The 21603-nt window shown below is 48.5% G+C and overlaps 8 protein-coding genes across 8 annotated transcripts; 5 read left to right on the top strand and 3 right to left on the bottom strand.

Annotated features, from left to right (window-relative positions):
* Positions 1-819: 819 nt before the first annotated feature.
* On the top strand, positions 820-2542 carry I302_102962 (uncharacterized protein; the record flags this gene model as incomplete). The annotated part of the gene is made up of 2 exons (XM_019188331.1): positions 820-2099; positions 2230-2542. 2 exons carry the CDS (start codon positions 820-822, stop codon positions 2540-2542), a joined length of 1593 nt encoding a protein of 530 aa, XP_019051209.1.
* A 682-nt stretch (positions 2543-3224) lies between these two features.
* I302_102961 (uncharacterized protein) lies at positions 3225-5646 on the bottom strand (the record flags this gene model as incomplete). The annotated part of the gene is made up of 9 exons (XM_019188330.1): positions 3225-3299; positions 3363-3476; positions 3547-4140; positions 4214-4338; positions 4427-4597; positions 4704-5024; positions 5127-5220; positions 5312-5484; positions 5628-5646. 9 exons carry the CDS (start codon positions 5644-5646, stop codon positions 3225-3227), a joined length of 1686 nt encoding a protein of 561 aa, XP_019051208.1.
* A 1317-nt stretch (positions 5647-6963) lies between these two features.
* I302_102960 (uncharacterized protein) lies at positions 6964-8665 on the top strand (the record flags this gene model as incomplete). The annotated part of the gene is made up of 9 exons (XM_019188329.1): positions 6964-7187; positions 7261-7368; positions 7442-7542; positions 7608-7798; positions 7953-7977; positions 8037-8113; positions 8219-8294; positions 8353-8427; positions 8493-8665. The coding sequence occupies 9 exons, from the start codon at positions 6964-6966 to the stop codon at positions 8663-8665; spliced, it is 1050 nt and encodes a 349-aa protein (XP_019051207.1).
* Positions 8666-9199: 534 nt separating this feature from the next.
* Positions 9200-12064, top strand: I302_102959 (uncharacterized protein; the record flags this gene model as incomplete). The annotated part of the gene is made up of 6 exons (XM_019188328.1): positions 9200-9842; positions 10067-10420; positions 10538-10796; positions 10861-10897; positions 10984-11202; positions 11312-12064. The coding sequence occupies 6 exons, from the start codon at positions 9200-9202 to the stop codon at positions 12062-12064; spliced, it is 2265 nt and encodes a 754-aa protein (XP_019051206.1).
* Positions 12065-12303: 239 nt separating this feature from the next.
* On the bottom strand, positions 12304-13455 carry I302_102958 (uncharacterized protein; the record flags this gene model as incomplete). Its single annotated transcript, XM_019188327.1, has 3 exons — positions 12304-12612; positions 12792-13084; positions 13203-13455. The coding sequence occupies 3 exons, from the start codon at positions 13453-13455 to the stop codon at positions 12304-12306; spliced, it is 855 nt and encodes a 284-aa protein (XP_019051205.1).
* Positions 13456-14370: 915 nt separating this feature from the next.
* On the top strand, positions 14371-16186 carry I302_102957 (uncharacterized protein; the record flags this gene model as incomplete). The annotated part of the gene is made up of 3 exons (XM_019188326.1): positions 14371-14400; positions 14490-14909; positions 15119-16186. The coding sequence occupies 3 exons, from the start codon at positions 14371-14373 to the stop codon at positions 16184-16186; spliced, it is 1518 nt and encodes a 505-aa protein (XP_019051204.1).
* Positions 16187-16416: 230 nt separating this feature from the next.
* Positions 16417-17799, bottom strand: I302_102956 (uncharacterized protein; the record flags this gene model as incomplete). Its single annotated transcript, XM_019188325.1, has 3 exons — positions 16417-17035; positions 17191-17662; positions 17733-17799. The coding sequence occupies 3 exons, from the start codon at positions 17797-17799 to the stop codon at positions 16417-16419; spliced, it is 1158 nt and encodes a 385-aa protein (XP_019051203.1).
* A 1089-nt stretch (positions 17800-18888) lies between these two features.
* I302_102955 (uncharacterized protein) lies at positions 18889-21564 on the top strand (the record flags this gene model as incomplete). Its single annotated transcript, XM_065869592.1, has 7 exons — positions 18889-19302; positions 19427-19809; positions 19965-20154; positions 20278-20611; positions 20825-20949; positions 21067-21293; positions 21399-21564. The coding sequence occupies 7 exons, from the start codon at positions 18889-18891 to the stop codon at positions 21562-21564; spliced, it is 1839 nt and encodes a 612-aa protein (XP_065725664.1).
* Positions 21565-21603: the final 39 nt, after the last annotated feature.

Here is a 21603-nt window from a genome sequence, read left to right as displayed (position 1 = left end):
CGGCGGTAAATCCAACGGACTTTGGTCGTTGTTTGGGGTTTTCTCCTTCAGACACACACAAGAACACGACTCTTGGTTTTACTTTTACTTTTGGTCAAACCGAATATCTCCGTGCACCACCACAACCACATCCACCTGTCACACATCACACGCTGTTCAAAGGAGTCAAACACCACAGACACCCCTCGAACGCCCATTTATCGGTTCAAGGAGTTTTAGTGTTGTTCTCAAGAAACAAACCAGACAACTTACAACTCTCTTCACATCCGGATCTTGGAGAAGCTTTTCAAGTCTTTCGTCATACCTGCATCTCGTGAACCTTGAATTTGAGGTGAGTGGATTCATAAAAAGCACGACTTTCGGATTCTCATTTGATTGTGCTGACGAGATCTTTCACTCTCTCCTTTTGTGTCGATTATCATCAGTACGATCAGGTGCTTGGACCTCACGTTTCCAGCACTTCGAACTGCTTCACAACCAGAAGACTTCTCTAAACTCGTCTGACCCATCAAGGTAACTCCTTGCCTCATCCTTCTCCCAAATCTTCGAAACGTCAAGGTAGACGCAGACGAAACGAAACCACCCCTCAAACACGACACGAAACGACACTGAGACGCCAAAGGTACCCCCAGAGGGCGTTGTTCTTGCTTGTGTACATCGCATACTGCTATACATCACATTAGGATAAATCGTTTCATCGCTCGACAAGGCTTCAACACACGTTATTATCTATCGAAAAATTTCGATTTTTCGACCATTCTCCAGACGATCTTACAAGATACTTATAGTCGAGGAAATCTTTCAGAGTCTTTGTCACATATGACATCTCCAGTGGAAATTTCTCCATCTTCGTCCAGACCCATCGATATCTCCCCGCCGAAAAAGTCGAGTGGTTCTTCCTCGACTCATCCGCGGAATCATTACTACCATCCCACCGAGGAGAAGAGGAAGGACATGACAGCGTCAGCGTCTGCTCCTATCCCCATAAATATACCTAGAATGCCACCGTCTTCTTCGTCTAATCATCATAGGGATTCATACGAACGACCCACCCAGTCCCGATCTTCTAGAGAAACCAGAGGTGAATCTCCTTCATCAGGGAGATCACCTACGATATCCCATTCGTACACTCGATCACACCCTTATTCACGAAGGACATCTTCTACCTCTCAACCCGAGCGAGAACAAGAAAGGGACAGGGAAAGGGAACCATTACCCAGAATCCACTTACCACCACCCAACTCCATCGCGCCCTTGAAATTCTCTTCTTCCGAGAACAGCTCTCATCAGCTCTCACCCATTGAGAGGGAATTCCCCTCCCTGTCCACGAGTCAACATGATTCCTCGTCTTGGAGAGGCAGCGATCGACCACAAGTCCATCGAATCCCCTCTGGCGGATCTCTCGGCAAATCAAGTGGTATTTCCCTTCCACCTCTACAATCCATATCTGGCTCACCTACCCTCCCTCCACCACCGCCTCAGCCGTTATCGATGCCTCCGCCCTCATCCCTCGATTCCTCCTCAGGCTCTACAGCCAGAGAAAGTCCAAGGATGTATCCGCCCAATCTGAGGGAAAGAGCGACTTACAATCCCTATGAGACGGCCCATCAGCAGAGGAGATCGCCCAGTGCGGGTCCCTCCAAGCTTCGTGGCGAGAGAGAACGGGTGTACGATCATCAACATCAGCATCAGCTCCAGAATAGGCAGATGGACCAGTATCAACCCCATGATGACATGTACGAACCTCATCGTCGACCTTCCTCTTCCGCTCCGCATATCGGGTCGACCGTACCCTTGCCTAATGATCATCCATCATCGCTTCCCCCCCACCGGCCTTATCATCCCCAGGGGTACGATATATCTTCGCCGCCTCTACGAGCTCTCCCACCTTCGTCCATGCCCCCCATGGCGTATGTTCCGCCCTATGGTCATCGCGGTGGGGGAGTGAACCTGGCGAGATCAAGGAGTCAATCTGCCACTGCGGGATATCCACGCCCGGGACCGTTGGAAGGCGGGGACGAGAGCGCTGGCGGGGTCGCCCCTACACCCGGTCAAACGAGGAGGTTGGCACATCTCATGTCAGAGCAGAAGAGACGAGAGTGAGTGTTGTGTAATATTTAACCTTCTTACCAAAGCCAGGATGCCTAGGGTGCCTATGGTCTAGGGACATAAGAGGTGCCGGTGCATGTGCAATAGTATTGTGATGATGCTGATTTATGTTTGTGATAGATCAATCAACTCGGGATTCCAAGCCCTCCGGCAAGCTATCCCTTCGTCCCTCCCCACAGACTCCAAAGCAATCATCCTCCGCAAAGCCGTCTCGCACATCACCCATCTTGAAGACATCATAAGGAGATCGGGGATAACGTACAGCGATTCCCCACCTGGATTAGGTCCTCCGCACCCGCTGAGCGAGGGATGGTCGAATGACGTTCATGAGGGGAGGGAGAGGGATATGATGGTAGATGAGGATGAGGTGGACCAGCTTCAGCTTCAGCACAGGCATGGGGGACCGAGGATAAAGTGGGAGGATGATAGGTGATACTGCTCCCATAGCGGATAGAATGGAACGGAATGGAATGTAGATAGATAGAACATCAATCATCTCAGGTCAAGTAAATCACCTCATTTGTAAAATTCGTGTGGACTTCCAACGGGACCATAGCATGTATATTTAGCCTCAGATGTAAAGTATGCTGATTCTCTCCATCTGACTCTGAGCTGATAATCAATGACTGGACCAATCAGAAAGACAGCCACAGCACAATAAGAAGAGGAGTACGCACTACCTCTGATTTCCAGGTGGGGGTGTGCCACTTTGACCCTAGTCCAACGTTGAACGGATTAAGCATGTTTGGCTATCCCATGCAGGTAGCTAGCTATGTGAAGTGGCTGCTGGATATAGAATCATGCATCCATTTTGATTTTCCTAACATCCAAGATACCTCACTCGCAAGGAGGAAATGCCCGAAAACCGCGTTATGGATATTGATATATGTGAAAGATGGAAATAGAAGAAGAATGTCCATATAACCTTGTCTGAAAATGACATCCCTCCGTTTGATATGATAAGAGCAAAAGAGAAGAAATATAGTCATGTGGTATGTACAATGCCAAAGACCCCTGGACCATGGGTCAGTTTATTCTCGGGATACATCACTGGGATACAGAACACACATGAATCAGCAAGGATACTCGCCATAGCGCAGAGGAAGAATGATCACTCACCGTCCGAAGATCTTGACTTTCAACCAATCGGCCAAAACCAAAGTCCTATTTCGGACCGAGTAAAGGGTTGACTATACACGCAAGTGGAACTCAGTCAGTCATGTGTATTGCCATGGACGCAACTGTTGACTCACGACATAGGCTGATCTCCAGAAAAGCATCGCGGCACCACCACCGGAAGCTACGTTACCGTTGAATAATGGCAAATCGGCGATAGCCTTTTCAGAACCGATGTACGCAAGGGAACCCTAAACGCAAGTTCACAACGATCAGCAATCAGCAACGGAATCCTGATACTGATATCGAGAGAGAACCTACTTGGTGAGAATAGTGGAAAGGAGTCAATTTGGCTGCCCTGTTCAATTTCTTAACGGTAGCTTCGATTTCCTCAGGCGCAGCGGCGGTAGCTCGGAGTTGAGCGAGTTGTCTCTCCAATTTAGCCTTTTGACCCAACTTCTGGAAGACACCAGCCAAGTAGATACCTTGTTGAGAGGCGACTTGGGCAGTAGGAGCATAGGAAGTAGCAGTACAATCACCAACGGCGTAGATTCCATCACCTCCCAAAAGAGAGAGGTAGTCGTCAACTAACAACCCTCTTCGTTGAGTTTGGACAGAGGTCAATTTGGACATCAAGTCCCTAGTGATTTGTCTCGAGGTGTTACCGGTAGCCCATACTAATAGCCCGTAAGGAATTTCTCTCATTTGCTTGTTGGCGTCTTGAACGACTACGGAACTTTCTTTGACATCCTTGACCATTGTTCTGGTGAGGACGTCGATTTTGTTCTCGGCGAAGGTAGATTCGGTATACTGGATGAGTTGTTTAGAGAAGGCTGGTAAGACGTTGGGGAGAGCTTCGATCAAGGTGATTCGGAGTCGATCGGCAACTTCTGGGTACCATTTCTTGAGATCGTCCTGAATAGCAAAATCATCGGGCTTAGCAACCATGCTCGCTGAATGAGAATGACGAGAGAGGGGCGAAACTCACAATCAAGAAATCGTGCAATTCACCAGCATACTCTACACCAGTTGGTCCACCACCGACGACGACCATGTGCATAAGTCGATCAATCTCATCTTGGGGTTGATCTCTGAAAGCGGCAGTTTCGATACCTGCACATGACAAGGGTGAGAGGAGCAATATCAGCAAGACTGCTTTAATGCGATATGACAGTGTGAGATATCGGAAAGTGCGACTTACAGTCCATAAGCTTGGTTCTGATCTTATCGGCGTCAGACAACTCTTTGAGGAAACAAGCGTGTTCATTTACACCTTTGATACCGAAGGTTTGGTTCTCACATCCGACAGCGTAGACGAGATAGTCGTAAGGGATGGTGACTGAACCGGCGGCACCTCTGATATCGGAGAGATCTGAGTGTGAAAAGCAGTTAGTTTGGCTGTCTTCCAATTTTTCTCCATACTACTCCTTGTGTGGATAAAAGTCACATCTGTTTTAGCTGAGGATAGTCTAACATACCTTGGAAAGTAACGGTCTTCTTGACGGGGTCAACTTCCTGAGCCTCAGCCTCGTACACGTCCACCTTTCTCTTCTTGTGTCTCGTTATGTATCTGGTGGGTTGGATGATAGATCTAGGTTCCAAAGTACCGACGGTGACAGATGGCAAGAGAGGGGTGAAGAGGAAATAGTTTCTTGGAGAAATGACAACGACGTTGAACTCTTCCGTGTCGAGGGATTTCAAGAAGGATGTCGCACCCCATCCTGAACCTAGGACTACCAAAGTAGGCTTCTCCTTGTCGGCGGGCAGTTGTTCGGGAGGTGAATTCTGGGTTTGGGTGACTGCGAGCCATCATTATTTAGTCTCTTTTGACCGACGTATGGAAATCCTGTTATGCATTCGAAAGAGGGGTATGGCTGGGTGAGATGGAGATAGACACTTACCATAGAGGAACGCTCCGGTGGTAGTGATGACAACGACCAAGGTCACTCGTCCAAAGGTTCTGAAGAATTTACCACTTCGAGCGAAGAATCCTGGCTGGTGAGGTTCAAGAGCGGGAGATCAGTCCGCTGCATATCCGCGTGTCATAGGAAGGTAGTGTGCAAGCAAATTATATGGACGAGCTCACCTTCACCTTGGTACCGTTGGGAGGGATACCTCCTTGACCTGGTGGTTGCTGGTATGCCTGAGGAGGGACATCGGAGCGTCTGGGTGTAGAGGTGAAGGAAGCAGCTAATCTAGGAGCGAGGATCGCTGATCTGGGGGCAAGAACAGGTCGAGCGAGGAGGGGCTGAGCTCGGGCTATGTATATGACAGAGCGATGTCAGTGGCTGTGAGCATGGAGTTGTGCACGGAGTGATGTGATAATTGACGCGTGTATCTGTGTGAAACCAAGAGGGGGGATGGAAGAAGTGGAGAGACGATAAGAGAGATAGTCTACCTACCTAATTGACGAAGAGCCATTTTGAATTATAAGGGAATTGGGGTAGTGCGAAGACAGCACGCGTTGAAGTGAGCTGCAACGAGCAGAACGAGGGGTATATGGATGGATGAATGGATAGCACAAGAGAGATAGAGGATGTGCAAGATGTAGATGGATGGATGGATGGATGGATGGATGGATGGATGGATGGATGACGAGTCAAGCGTAGCAGGGTCTAGTCACCAGGTTGTGGTTTTTTTTTCTGGGTGAAAGGGTGAGATAAAATTACAGATTGCTATGATTTGGGAATTACCGCTTATGGTAAATTTTATCAATTATATGTTTTCCCGGCGGCAGTACAAGTCCAAACGCTCAATCACGGATTTACCGGAAATGGAAAACAAAACCATCAATCAATTGTATTTATGTATCGCAAGCTAAGCGGAACTCAAGCGCATAAACGAGCTACAGATGACTCGAAGCGACAGATAAAATAGGTAGATAGCGAGCTCAGCTGAGATTGGAATCGATAGCAGTCCATATCTTTGGCCATGGTCAATGACACAGTGGAAACACATGCATAGTCCGTCATTCAACGCAATCATTGATAAGGTACTGTTTGTGATCTGGACTGAACGAAGCGCCGGTTTGACTCTCCGGGCCTATCAAAGGAGTTATACCGTGCTTTCGGAGTTATGTCATTTCTCGTTGCAACATCCCACTGGGCATCGGGATGCTGTGAGCCCGCCGCCGATGAAAAGAATGCAAATACCGATGGGAGCTTCTTTTGTAGCGTAGCTGGACCGGTTTATAGACAAAACTCGCATGACACGTACAGTCGAATCGATTGGCTCTGGACTTGTGGTATTACATAACTTGCACAGGTAGGTTGATCTCCGACGAATGTCACGGTGGCATCGTAGCTATCTCCGGAGTTTGATGACATTTATCTCCGCTTCCATTGTGTTAATTGGATTTCTGCAGGTCAATCGGCCCATCCTCCGAAGTATATTGAGCAGAAATGATCAGGTAGGATAGGGACCTGATCGAAACAACACCATGTCATGTTATCACTGGAAAGTATATATAGGTCCACTGATACTGACAATGGGTCTGTGCAGTAGTATTGGCGGCGATTACCGATTTCATTTGTAATCCACGTTAAAGGACGTTGGCAGTAAAATCATGATGTCATTGCTTTTTCCTCACTTTCACTGTACTCGTATGGTGCCGAGTCAAGGGTGGGATGTAAGGATGATCCAATCCATCCAATCAATTCAATTCAGTACTCACATCGAACCGCACTCCCCACACAATCATCTTAGACCTTAGACCATAGACTAAAGCTCAAACTCACAATGTCAGTCATAGCAGAAGCAGTCCGCTTCTTCTTCCCAGCAGCACCCATAGGACGACACGCCTCGGCAGATTACCCACTCTACACAAGGGATGATCCCTCTTCGCCCCCGAGATCACGTATCGCGAAACAGAAAGAGGACGATGGGCAAGGTAGAGTCAAAGTGGGGTTCAAAGCTGTTGTAGCTAGTTATGCGCCGGATTGGATCTTGGCATTGATACTTTGGTATGTTACTCGACCTCGTTCATACGGTGTAAGGAGAAAGTGAATGATTGCTCATATATCTTCGTTGATGTAGGGGTGTACTTGCCATTCTCAACAGATCAGGTGGACATAAACGAGAGTTCTCTCTGTTAGACACGTCCATCCAACATTCCCATGCGGTCCATGAGAGAGTACCTCCAAAGTGAGCATTAACAATAACTCGAACTCGAGGAAAGAAACAAATAATGTATTGTAAGCTGACTCATACATTTCAGCCTTCTCGCATTCGTATCGGTCGGTATCCCTTTACTAGTAATTGTTCCCATAAGTCTGTTCGTATCGAGGAATGGTTGGGACGTACACAATGGTGTATTGGGTGGGTATCACACTCTCAGTGTCGAGTAGGATTGAGGCTGATGTTGTGGATGGATGCTCTCGCAGGCCTAGTCATGTCATACACCATGACAGGGGTAGTAACGCAAGTGATCAAGATGTCCGTAGGTAGACCCCGACCGGATCTCATTGCTAGATGTCTGCCTGCACCTGGATCAGCCGATCATCCAGTGTTTGGCCTGAGCACTGTGGATATCTGTACGAGTACAAATATGATCGTTCTGAACGATGGATTCAAGGTGGGTGCCCATACAGTCACATGTTGTTTTCCTTCTATGACGATCAGTGGAGAGGGAAGACGAAGCGAGAAGAATTGCAAGGCAGATACGACAATCTAAGGGCAGACCTGTGGATGTTTCAAATAGAAGCTGATCCATTCTTGTTCCTACGCAGAGTTTCCCAAGTGGACATAGTTCTCGTGAGTTGATCCCAAGCTGAAACCATTAGAGCAATTGCTGATGCCTCAAATTGGAACAGTCTCATTTGCCGGTCTCGGATTCTTGACTTTGTACCTGGCTGGGAAGATGCATCTTGGGGATGTAAGGGGACACCGAGTGAGTTTCCAGGTCAAGTCTGGAGTAGCGGCCGACTTCTTGACAGTCCTCATCTGAATTATCGATCTTGCGGCTAATATGATATTCGATTGTTCGCTCCCTCAGACTAGAGCTTGGTTCGCACTGTCTCCCTTACTGGGCGGTACGATGGTAGCTATCAGTCGGACTGAGGATAATCGACGTGAGTGAATACACCTTGCGCGTCCGTGGAAAACTGCTGATAGCATGATCTACTTCAGACCACTGGCAAGATGTGTTGGTCGGCTCGTTGCTTGGTTTATCAATCGCATGGGTGTCATACAGGACATATTATCGTTAGTTTGCTTTAACCCCCTTTGTGCCTTGCAGTCTGTTCAATGATGTTGACGATTCTCGCTAGCTCGAATGTCGCACAAGCAATGTCATCTCCCGTTGGCGCCCCGCTGCGATCCTGATAATGAGGTGCATGATGATTTGGATGACGTCGAGGAAGGCAGAGATGGTGTGAGGTTGTTGGAGGATGAGCATGGAGATAGACGACAAAGTGAGGAGGAGGTCGCTTGGAGGAGATAGGAGGTGAACCAAGAAGGGAGTTTACAGGATACGATGAAGTAGGTGCGGGATTGCGGGCTTGATGAGAGTGACGAGAGGGGACGATTAAGAGAGGGGAGTGGTGGGTGGTTTTGGAGGAGATGCTGATGGCGTACGATATGGGAAGGGCGGGCTGCATCAGGCAGGGGTCGATCTCATATGGTATCTCCTAAATATATATGTCTCTTGATCAGTATATAGATGTTCGTATATGATGTTAGAGTGAATCTATGATCTATGGGTAATCGACGACGGGATCAAATTTGGCTGATACATAAAGTGTCAGTTAAATACGAAGTGGAGGGATGTTGATGTTGATGTGTTGATGTTCTCGAAACATAAAAAGCATCTCACTTTTGTTGTCTGCTCGATACATCCATTGCTTCTGCCAGCGTACTCGACGTAGATACCATCGCACACCTCGATCCTACAGGCCCGTCCCGGTCAGATCGGTGAACTTGCTGGCCCCTAGTAAACCTTGATTAGTCAAGTCATTCCCGCGAATCCTTCTCCAAAATGGAATATGACCCCTCATCTGCCTACCCTCAAGCTGGACCTTCATACACCAACACCAGCAGTACACCCTTCTCTGCCGACCCGGCCCCTACTCAAGCCTATCCAACAGATTACTCCTCCGCCCTACCTCCCGTCCAAGAAGCTCACGACCCCAGTATCAACATCAATGGCCTGCCCCCAACACATCCGGCGGAGCATCTCGCAGGATCCGGAAGAGGTAGAGGCAGAGGACGAGGCAGAGGCAGAGGACGTGGGCGGGGAATGAGAGGCTCAAGAGGAGGGAGAGGATCAAGAGGGGGAGGGGGTATGCGATCCTCATCTAGAATATCAGAGAGGATAGCGGTCGAGGGATCACAGCGGAATAAAGTGCAGACTCTGAAATTATCGTTTAAGAAGACGGGAGGGAATGAGAACGGGAATGGACGGTTTAATAGCTTTTTGGGGGAGTATGATAGAGAGTTGGATGAGAACCCTGAGGAACCGATAAATTTCGAGGAGCATTTCGTCCTGAGGGTTCCGAGGGATATTGCCGAGGGGCCACAGGGGCTCAGAGAGCTCGTCAGAGGGAAGGGATCGGGGAAGGAGAAGGATAAAGAGAAGGATGGGGGAAAGGGGTTGGAGGGAGTGGAATTCAAGTTTCTTGGTGGGTTCGATTCTGCTTCTTTCTTGAGGTTAGGTTTTGAGGTTGGAGTGGTCGTATTGGAGAGGTGAGACTACGAAGGAGATGGATGGGAATGGAATCAGGCAATCGACAATGAGTCGGATCATTGTATGAGCGGTGTGAAGGAGATGCTAGGGGATGAATAAGATCTATTAGGATTTCATCTACAGCTATCATGCTAATCGATCATATTTCTCAACGTGTAGACTCCCGAAGAGCATCATTCAAATTCAACGACCAACTGTACTCTGCCAAACTCGTCGATCTACCCAACATCATCGAGTCCCAAAAGACGTTCGATAATCGCCATCTCTTCAAGATAGCGGATATCTCGCAAATGATGGTAGTGGATCCCGAACCTATCAAAGATGAATCGTCCGTCACTTCTGTGCCGCTCAAGATAGACGAGTATATCTGGCCTCACGGGATAACTCCTCCGATGAGGTATGTGAGGAAAAGAAGATTCAGGAAGAGGTTGAGTAGGAGAGCTATCGAGGTGGTTGAGGAGCAGGTCGAGGAGCTTTTGAAGAAGGATCAGGAAGCTGAGGAGTCAAGCTACGGTGGGTTGATCGTCTTATACGTATGGACCTCAAGCCCCGTTGCCCCTCTCATCTTCTTTGATCTGTGGTGAGGAAAGGTGTCCCAACGCTCACGCTGATGTGACTACACTTTCCCAGACCTGGTCGACGCCCATCCAGACCCGGAGATTGCAGATCAGTATTACATAGACTACAACCCCAATGCACCTCCACAATGGTACCCTGGTGAATCTGGGTCCGAATTCGGGTACGACGATCCTGGGTCGGTGGCTCCCTCGCAGATGGATGATTGGGAGGGCGACTATGGGGCGGAGATGGGAGACGAGGGGGATGAGATGAATGAAGGTGAGGATGGAGATGATGGGGAGGAAGGCGATGAGGATGGTACGCTGGATCAGTGAGCTCAGGTCCTTCTTCTTGTCGGTCGATGTCGTGGCTGATCAATCGGGAAATGCGTTTAGGGAACTTGCTGCTGCGCTCATGGAGGAGATGGAAGGTGTAAGTCGTCTCGTCATCCTCTTGAGTGATAGTGAAGGAAGAACAAGAAGCTGATCTCAATTGGTCGTATTGTTGTGTGTGTCTAGTCCGAGGGGTCAGATCACTCGGACGACGAGGATGCGATATCTGGTTCAGATGATGATGACGATGACGAAGAAGGAGGGGATGGTGATAAGTCAGAAGAGGATGATGAGACGATCGAGAAGCGTGCAAAGATCAAACAGTTCACAAATGAAATTAAGGCTTTGGAAGCTGCCATTGAGAAGAAGAAGGCTGGGTTCGTGGGCGGGAATCCTATAATGATGGTGAGTCTGCGCTACTTAGGACTTGTATACCTCTCTCATCGTAACGATCTCCACGTTGTGTCGTGGTGAAAGGATCCTCGCTGATATCGTACATTCCTGTCCCTCGTAGAAACGTTTCGAAGAGACCATATCGGGCTTGCAAGCGGACGTGCAGGCCAAGATGGCTTCGAGACAGGTGTTACAAGATGAATTGGGCAAGAATGACGAAGCGGGTGTACCACCTATTCACGGATCCGAGAAAGGTGATGGTGGGGAAGGAGCGGAGGGGACACCTAGAGATTTCGATTTGGATGCTGAGGGCGAGGAGGACGAAGGTGAGGGTGAGGGTAGTACACCTGCAACGGCGAGGAAGAGAGATGGGTCGTCTGTGCCTTATTCGGATGAGGATGATTTGTTCGGTGATGACGATGAAGAAGAGGACGAGGGAGATGGAGAAGGTGAGGAGGAAGATGGGGAGGGTGAAGGTGAGAACGAGGACGATCAAGGAGGAGAAGGAGGAGATGAGCTGGAAGATGAGATGTCGAAACTCCTAGCTGCGGAACTGGACACACTCGACCAAAATGCGATTGATGAAATCCCGAAAACACCTGACGCCCAGGCTATGGAACTCGAAATGGGTAATGCGCTCGCCACTGCCGCCTTGGATGAGTTTGCCAACAATAACAACATTAATGGTGTTGATGAGATTGACCAGATGGATGGTTTCGATCAGTTCAATTTCGATTTGGGTAGCATTAACATGGATATGGGAGGTGGTACTGGGTTCGTCGAGGGTGGTGTGGGACGGAGGAGGTTGGCGCAGGGACAGGAAGGGGATGAGGATGGTAGTAGTAGTAGTGATAGTTCTGATGAGAGTGATTAGTTTGTTTCTGGGGTTGTATGGTTGTATTTGATAGTGATGATGTTTTTGCATTATGGCCCGTGTCCATTTTTGGATGAAGACCCGATTTCAAGTTTGGGAGATCACTCATCATGCAATATCATGTAGTGTTACACAAGAGATTGTCCCAAACTATAGCAAAGGGATATACAACTCGAATAACAATACTTATCACTCTACCAGGTCTCCTAATCAATCCAATCTAATCTACCTGATCTACTTCACTGGACCCTCCCTCCCCAAGGAACTAGCCTCCTATAAATATCATCCAAACCATCTTCGATCCTCTTCGTCGTTCCCTCCAGGGTTCCGGTCCTTCTCACTTCCACCACCATCTCCCTTGATCCTCCCCTCTTACCCGATCCAACAGGGTGGGAATGGAGGTACACCTGAGCCCAGGTGGGTGTGAGGGTCACGCTGAGGTGGGATTGCGGGAGTGGGAGGGATCTGGTTGGTGCATGGGTTGATAAGGTGGGGACGATAAATTGCGGGGGGAGGGTGAGGAGGAGGTCTTCGATTCGGGCTGAGGGCTAAGAGATATTGTCGTCAGTATATAATTGTTCCCTTCGACTCTGTAGAACCATGATCAGATCCATCGGTTGGATGATGTTGAACAGAAATGATAATCAGGTAGTGGGATACCACCCCAAGAGATGAGATATATATGTAGGTGATTCTGATGACGGGTAAGAGACAAAAAGAGACCCACCTGTAACCTCTTGAAAATCTCATCTACCGCCTCCCCCTCCTCACTCAAACTACTCTCTACAGTCCTCAACTCCTGCCCCACCTTGACGGCAATGTACCTATCAAACACTGCCGTCTCCCTGCCCCGTCCGACGTAGACCGACCTGCTCCGTATAGCCGCATCGCTGTCCCCGGAGGGATGGAGGGGCTCATCAAGATGGGACGATTCGAAGGGGAAGGGATCGGACGAGTAGTCTGGTCGGATGTGTGAGAGGTAGGATTCGAGGTACGTTGCGCGCAGGATCGAGGTTGCGACTTTGTTTTTTTGTTTTAGGGTATAATCAGCTTTGGACATGCCCTTTCATCTCCGTTCAGATAGTTGGTTGGCCTGATGGTATAGTTTAGGTAAAACAAGGCAGAGATGGCCACTCACCAAGCCAAAACACCCTATTCACCCCCCTTAAACCCCTATACAAAGCCCATACCCTCCTCACCCTCTCTTCCTCAGGGTCAGACCAGAACCTGCTCGGCGTGGCTCGCAGGTCCAAAGTGAAACTTAGAATCTTATGTATAAGGTGGATGGGGAGGGATGAGATGCCCTTGATCTTTGGATTGCTCGGTCGTACACCGAGGGAACGGGGTTGGTACGGTGGAGGAGGGGCTGTGATGGAGGTGGAGTTGTACATTGCGTTTGGAGTCGGTCTTGCCATGTAGTGATCAAGTGCAAGACTTACTTTGGGATGTGTTCAGAGTAATTGGTTGTGACGATAGACGATACGAGCATTTGTACAGAGTAACGTTCGAGATCGGCTACTTGGCTTGGTACTCTGGTGTTGATGACGTACTCGTATGAAAGGTCTTGGCGAAAACAAGTGGCGATTCACCTTGACTAACTCATTGTGGAATTCCTGGTCACATCTTGGATCTAATTATCTGCCCAACTGGTCAACAGCCCAAACTTGATCCTACAGACGTGATCCCACCTATCTCTCATCACTTCCTTGAATAGATCAATAGCAACTCGGGCAGATGTCTCGCTGGTACAGTAAAGTACAGTAGTGCCATTTCGTCCCCTTCGTTACCACAGGATAACAGCCTGCATTCCGATACCGACACGATTATTGTAAACGTGATCGAAGAGGTTTTAAGCTGAGGGGAGTGTTAGTGTGCTGGAAGCACGACCTCTCATACAAGACAGTATACAAGCTCCGACTGGATGTAGTCCCCTTAGTTACCGTGACCTTGCCGATACTCTCAAAACGACCGACGCAGTCTCGATAACTTATGATCTTGGTTCCACATCCTCCTTTGTGCGGTACCGACCAGGTACGCATCAATGCTCTACACCAGATCCATCCCATCCTTTCCCTAGCCTCCTCGGCGGGTATCGTGGATATACAAACAGATTAATGTGATCACTCCTCAATCATAACTGGGATCTGGACCGTCTCCTAATTTCTACATGATTATTCTGTATATAACCCTCAAAAACACAACACGAGCAAATTAGTACTCCTTCCTGCGCTTCACCTCTATTCGTAGCACCTTTTGAAGTCTTACCCCATCGAGGAGAGATCGCGTGTTTTAGAAGGTAAGTAAGGATGAACAAGCGGAAATTACTTCAACCCATCGTAAGTCCAGTATCACCATTCCCTCCGTTTGTTCGTAATTTTACAAAACTGTGCAATTTACTGTAATTGATATCGCTCGGTGGGAGTAGATCCTAGATGAGATCGATGATTGGACCAAATGCTATCTATCTCCTCACAAACCGACTAAGAGCACGAGGACAACCACGAGGTCAAAGGCGAAACGAAATGCAGCCACAGCCACAGTCTCAGCCTCAGCATCTTCATCGGCGCCTTGCAAATCGTCGCGCACCTTTCCCACAACCGCTGCATTGGATTATGATGAAAATACAAGGACATTACGAGCTTACATCCCTGAATTACCATCATGGTGCTCACGAGGACTGAATGACGCCGAGACTAATGATCTACACAGTGATTCTGTTCTTCGGGAATCACGCACCGAGGGGAATGGGATCGTTCACGATACCGACACGGGGGCTGGCGATAATATTTCTGTTCTAAATCGTGAACATGTCATACAAGCAACGAACGCCACTGATCTCGCCGAGGTAAGTGACATTCACATCAAGCATACTCGTAAATATATATATATGACGTACTAGTTTTTCTGATTGTGCTAAATCATCTCTGTCGTCCTGTCGCGTCCATCGCTCACCGTCCCGTCCTTGCTTTCCTCCCACAGTCATCCCCTTTGATTTTTTCTTCCAAAAGCAAAGGCAAAGAGCCAATCGTCACAGTTGACTCGGCTGAAAATCAGTGGGACAAGTACGATGGCCCTAACGGCAACCCCGAACTCGACTTCTCCTTATTGGCATCATTGCCTCCGCCTCCGCCTCCCCAAATCACGCCCCACTCTGCTGACCCTCCCCCTCGTGCAGAGATCCACCCAAGTTCGAGAGACAGTGAAGATTCCCAAACGCCATCGACAGCCTCGCAACCTTGTATACCACCCGTCGGACTACCTTCACAAATGATCACCCAGCACCTCTCCACCTCGACCACACTGCTATACAGACTTTCCTCTCAGCTGAGCTCTCTGAGAAATCGTTCTTCAAACAACTCTGAGTCTGAGAGCCATAGAGGACTCGACCAGGCAATGGAGACGTTATCGGATGTTCAGAGGTATGTTCGGAGGGTACAGTATTGGAATGATCTGAGGAACTTTGATGAGTCGTTGAAGAGTTCTGATTCTGGGAATTCGTTTGGTGTGGTTGGGCTTGAAGGGGTGTTCGATCAAAATGATCATATCGGGGCGAACGATATGAATCATGGGAATGGGATTGGAATCATCGATGATACTTCCAATAATTACGATACCAATACCAATACCAATACCAACACCAATACCAATACCAACACCAATACCAATACCTATACCAATACCAGTACTAATACCAACACCGTGATTGATCTGACCCAAGACGAGAGGAATGATCTCAACTTCAACTTCAACCTTGATCTAGATACTCAAAATACCCCTTTCTTCGCTATTCCTGTACCCTCATCATCGCCTCTTCCTACAGCTACAGCCGATCCGACATTCCCCTCGCTCCAAGATTGTATTAACCAGTGTCATCCTGATTTGACCGACTCGGATAACTCACGGGCACATATCACTGGCGAGGGACCTCTCCCCCTGCAATCTGCTATTGGAAGCACCAGCACCACTGGTCGTAAGAGGAGGAAGACCGAAAAAGGCAATACGGATAGGGCAAGCGAGAAAACCCCACAACGAAAAAGGGGAAGACCCAGGAAATCAGTAGTATCTGCTATCAACGACGATCAATCGACGAGTAACGGGATGCTTCCTGCATTGTCGGCCTAGTCAGTGCTGCATGTGCTCATATACATTGAGACACGCCGCGCTTTGGGGCTTCCCCGTCAAACTGTGATGGTGACGATTGGATGACCAAGCAAGGATCAATTCCTCATGGGACGGACTATACTTCCAGTACTTCGATGCGGTACTTTAGGAACCGGTATGATACTTCTCACGAGATGCATTCTGCCATTGCCATACCACCCAGATCTTCTCGTACCTTCTATTCCCTACCCTCAAGCCTCACCTTCCATCCCATCCATCTCGGGGTCCCACCTCACAGCTTCCACGCTCTTCACACAAAGTTCAAAGTACCCTTCTCTCTCTTCCTGACCAGAACCAGTCGCATTGACCGTGTCTGCAGCTACGCTGTTCGAGGTACTAGCCTGCGTAGCGCCCACTCTGTGATACCCTCCACCACTTGACGGACTGGCAGCTGTCTTCCTCTGCGGTGTCGGTGCAGATGGAGCGGACGGTTGATCTTCCTCTAATAACGCTTTCAACTCCGTATCCTCATTAGCCTCGTTGACATCCGATTTACCCCAACCTCCCAATTTGAAAGATCTCAATAAACCCTGTTGTTGCTGCGTCTGAGGTGCAGACGGTCCATCGTCCCCTCTGTCTCTTCCTAGGAGGGCGAATCCGATAGTGCGTATGGATGATTTGGGCATTGGGATGGGAGAGTGTGAGATTACGCCTTTTTTGATGAGCACGAAGGAGGATAGGGGCAGGTAGAGGGTTGAGAATGTCGTGGGGTCGGAGGGGAAGGCGAAGGGGTCGAGAGGGATATTGGATGACGAAAGGGGGGTTGAGGGTTGAGGGGGGAGTTCAAGTCGGTGTTGGAAGACGTCTGATCTGTAATCAATTATGGTCAGTGAAGAAGAACGCATACAATACTGTACAGAATTGAATATTGAGACGATACTCCGAAGAGGAGATAGAGCCAAGCATGTGAGGTAATGGAGACTCTATAATGAACCGCCAAAAGTTAGAAAGCCACCGTCACTCACTTTGGTCTCCCGTCAATACCAAGATTGATCACCCATCTATTCCTCCACCCTTCCCAACCTCTATACCCCACCGTCACCTTCAGGTGACTATACAGCTCCAAATCCCAATTATCCTGACCGAACAGCGTGGGTTTCGAGATATTCCTGAACCCAGCGTACCCCGTCCGTATCTGGCCAAGCTTCGATTGAGGGATTTTGGTGGACAGGTACCCGTAGAATGCCATGTGGGAGTAATGCCCATCTTCGACTGCATCCCCTACTCCCGACGAAGGTGACGGAGGAGGAGTAGGAAGGGAAGAGGAGGAAGAGGATGATGAAGAAGGGATGAGAGCGAGGTTGCAAGTGGATAGACCACCCACTTCGATATCCGACCCTAAGCCGAATTGATCGATCTTGTCCACTGGCGGGTGAGCTGAATCAAACGAGAAAATCTTGGATGGTAGTGCTGTAGGTGTAGGTTCGCTCTGAACGACTATGAGTGTTACCCGTTTGTATCAGCTAATTTGCCCTGTTGGTGATCCGCTAGCTGGACTGGTACGCACCTTTGGCTGTACTTCGTCGTAAGAGATCAATCGATCGGCCGAGATATGATTTGAGCGGGGTTGTCATTTTTGTGCAGGAGTGGTGAGAGGACGATGTACGGGAATAGTGGAGTGGTAGTTCACGGTCGTTGAAATACTACCCAATTTTAGCCTATGGCCTGTTTTGTATGCGTCAATATGGATTTGATTTGCTCTGCTCGATATGTATGATTGTTGATGATGTTTCCACTCACTGGACTGCACTCCCAATTTACTCGTGATGAGAATGATGAGGATTGGCGGAGTACGCCGAAGTAGCCATGCAGCATGTGCTTTATAATGAATCTATCCGCAGTGGGAGGACCGCACTAAAAACGGGTTCAGTGTGAGATTACCCTGAATTCCATCGTCATGTGTAACCCATTCTCACTCTACTCCTCTACTTTTAGCGCACTGACCATCGACATCATAATGATATAGTATCATAGTACGAGTAGACTACTCATATTCATCATCAGGTTTGATTCCAGCACTCTCCTCTTTCTTGATGAGCTCATCATTCATCACCACCTATCATATCATCACCTATCATCAACAGTAAACCAATACTCCATACTCTAATAATCAGATTATCAAAGGAAGCAACAAGAGCAGACGAAGAGTTAGAGCGATAACCTATTTCTCGTACTCTGCCCACGCACGTCCCTCTCACTTCCTTTAAAAGTACCCGCTTACTCAATCTAGAATCACAAGGTAGATCAAGATATCCATCTGTAATCATCTATCTATACGAGACATTAGACGTAGATGTACAAGGACAGATAAGAAGATCAACAAATTAGCACATAAGGATCATCATCAAGTTTATCAATCACCGTGCTACAAGAAGTTTTTTATCATCGTCTTACCAGTCAATCATTCTCAACCCACCTTTAACAATCAACCTTATTACCTGGTCTTTCCTTTCATCCTATATCATCTCACCAACCCAATAGTGAATCACCCACTCCATCCACGCCAAAACCAAACCCCCTTTAATCGAATACTATAGAACAGAGATTGGCATTAGAAAGCAAGAAACCTACTGGAAAAATCTCATCAACCAATCGTCCCCTTTTATCCTTCAACCTCTTCCATCTTCTCCTCTCAACTTTCAGCACAAAGCAAGTCACTCAAGATGTCATCGCCGCCCAAGCTCGATACACTCAAGATCGATGATTCGCCCGAAGTGGTTTCGCGCGATTTCTCACCCAGACCACCCTCACCTGGAGCAGAGACAGAAACAGATGGCAAAACCGATACCACCTCAACACCAACACCGACAGCACCTACCACCGCTCATCCACCACCTGCAAGTCAATCCAACGGAGATGCCGCCTCCCCATCGACGCTACCTCGTCCACCACCTCCACAAAGTATAACTTCCGCTCCGGTCTTGCCCAGTGCTGGAGCAAGGACTGCTGCAGGGGCTAGACCCAGCGCAGCGAGGGGTGGAATGCCCATGCCTATGGGTATGAGGGGTGCAGCGGGCAGAGGAGGTGGTCAGATGCAGACGAAGATGTTGCCGAGTTTACAGGCCAAGATGGACAAGGTGGATGGATGTTCCCTCTTCTTACCATCCACACCTCGTCTCCGGCATTCAACCCGCCTGCACTTGCTCTTTATTGATCACATCAGTTAGTCACTATCATGCTAATTCTTCTGTTCATTACCAGATCGCCGCATCAAGACAAGGACCACCAGGAGGCGTCTCCTCTCCCAACGGCGGAATAGGTCCCGATCCAAATGCTACCTCGATGGGAGCATTGTTGCGTTCGCAGGCTCTCAAACCTCAAGGTCAAGGTTCGACGTCCACTCCTGCAGGTCCCAACTCCGGTCCATTCGGCCTAGCCGCTAGAAGAGCTGCGGGCGGAGGTGGTGGTCCTCCTAGACCAAATCTCGGTATGATGGGTATGGGAGCGAGTTCACCGGCCGGTATGAATCGTGGTGCCGGTGTTGCGGGTAGGAGGATGGGTCCTCCTGGTGGATTGACGTTGAGTGGTATGAAGGGGGCTCCGAAGGAGGAGAATAGCAAATTCAGTGATTTCAAGACTATCATGTGGGTGTTCCTCATCTACACCGACGATGGCATTATTCCCTGCGTCTCAACCCTCATATCTGCCTCTCCAATCGCGTGTTTACTTCTGCACTCCTCGACACTGTATATCCGTAACCGTAAAGCATGATAGCTAATGTACTCGATGCTGTCCTTAGGGATCCATCTGGATCACTCAAATTCTCGTCGAAAGCTGTTCTCACAGCCAAAGGTGTCGATTTCGCTGACGGAGCTTCGTTCAAGATCAACATGGATGAAATTGAGGTACTTGGTGAATTGGGTAAAGGAAATTACGGATCAGTACATAAAGTGTTCCATCGACCTACCAATGTCGAAATGGCTATGAAGGTGAGTAAAGGCTTTTCATTTTATCGCAATCTACCGCGATGTTATGGCCATACCTCCTCTGTCATCAAGAATAAGCCAAAGTGCTTGAGTGGAGCGAAAAACTGATTCATCAATTTAATTTAGGAAATCCGACTCGAACTTGACGAATCGAAATTAAACGGAATCATCATGGAGCTCGATATCCTACATCGAGCGGTGGCACCTGAGATTGTCGAATTCTACGGTGCATTCACGATTGAATCGTGTGTGTATTACTGTATGGAATACATGGATGCTGGATCTCTAGATACACTTACTGGAGGGGGTGTTTTGGCGAAAGATCAGAAGGAAGATGGAGCTGGCGTTACGGGTGGCGATGCTGCGGAGAGAGTACCGGAAGGTGTATTGAGGAGGATCACGGCTAGTATGATTAGGGGGTTGAAGTTCTTGAAAGACGAGTTGCAGATTATGCATCGAGGTGAGTTTGGTTTTCTCTCAATCAGTGATCAGGGCTAGAAGATTTTACGAGGGATAAGGATAACTTGACGGACATCCCGTCACCTGCAAACATGGATTTCTTCCGTCGAACTGTCAAGATGAACACATAAAACGAGATGCCTCTGGGTCTCCCATACACATCAGAAGATGGAATTCTCTGCAGAATCGATGCTGACGCATGCTCATTGCCCAGATGTGAAACCCACCAACGTCCTCATCAACAAGAAAGGTGAAATTAAATTATGTGATTTCGGAGTATCCGGTCAGTTGGAAAAGAGTTTGGCGAAGACGAATATTGGTTGTCAGAGTTATATGGCTGTGAGATATCAGTTTCTTTGATCCCTTACATCCCTCCGCGCTTTCAACGCCCCTGATCTTGCACTTTCTTATCTGATTCGAGAATTGTGCTGACTTTCTCCTGTATAACGTGTACAGCCTGAACGAATAAAATCCGAAACAGCGAATCAGAATCCAACTTATACCGTTTCTTCCGATGTTTGGTCCGTGGGATTATCAATTATCGAATTGGCCAAGGGATGTTATCCCTATCCACCTGAGACGTATTCGAACGTATTTGCACAGTTGCAAGCTATAGTTAACGGTGCGCCGCCTACTCTGCCACCGGGGTATAGTGATGATGCGAATGATTTCGTTGCGAAATGGTGCGTTGGGCTATCTCTTCAACCTCTTCCCACATCCCGCATCTCGCATCTCGCCTGTTGATTCGGTATGAGGAGGACGGCTGCTGATTTTCTCATGCTTGGTAGTCTGATGAAAGATCCCAACCAACGTCCAACCTACGCTCAATTGCTGGAACATCCATTCCTAGTTGCCGATAAAGATGCCGAAGTGGATATGGTAGGATGGGTAGCTGCTGCGCTGGATAGGCGAGCGGCCAGGGGGATCAGCACACTGAATCCTATTCAGGCGTGATTGAACTTCCTTTCCCTTCCAATTTCAATTCCAACGAGC

The sequence above is a fragment of the Kwoniella bestiolae genome, chromosome 1, assembly GCF_000512585.2.
Source record: "Kwoniella bestiolae CBS 10118 chromosome 1, complete sequence".
Lineage (NCBI taxonomy): Eukaryota > Fungi > Basidiomycota > Tremellomycetes > Tremellales > Cryptococcaceae > Kwoniella > Kwoniella bestiolae.
Note: the sequence above shows the minus strand (reverse complement) of the source record. Positions and strands in the feature narration are given on the sequence as shown.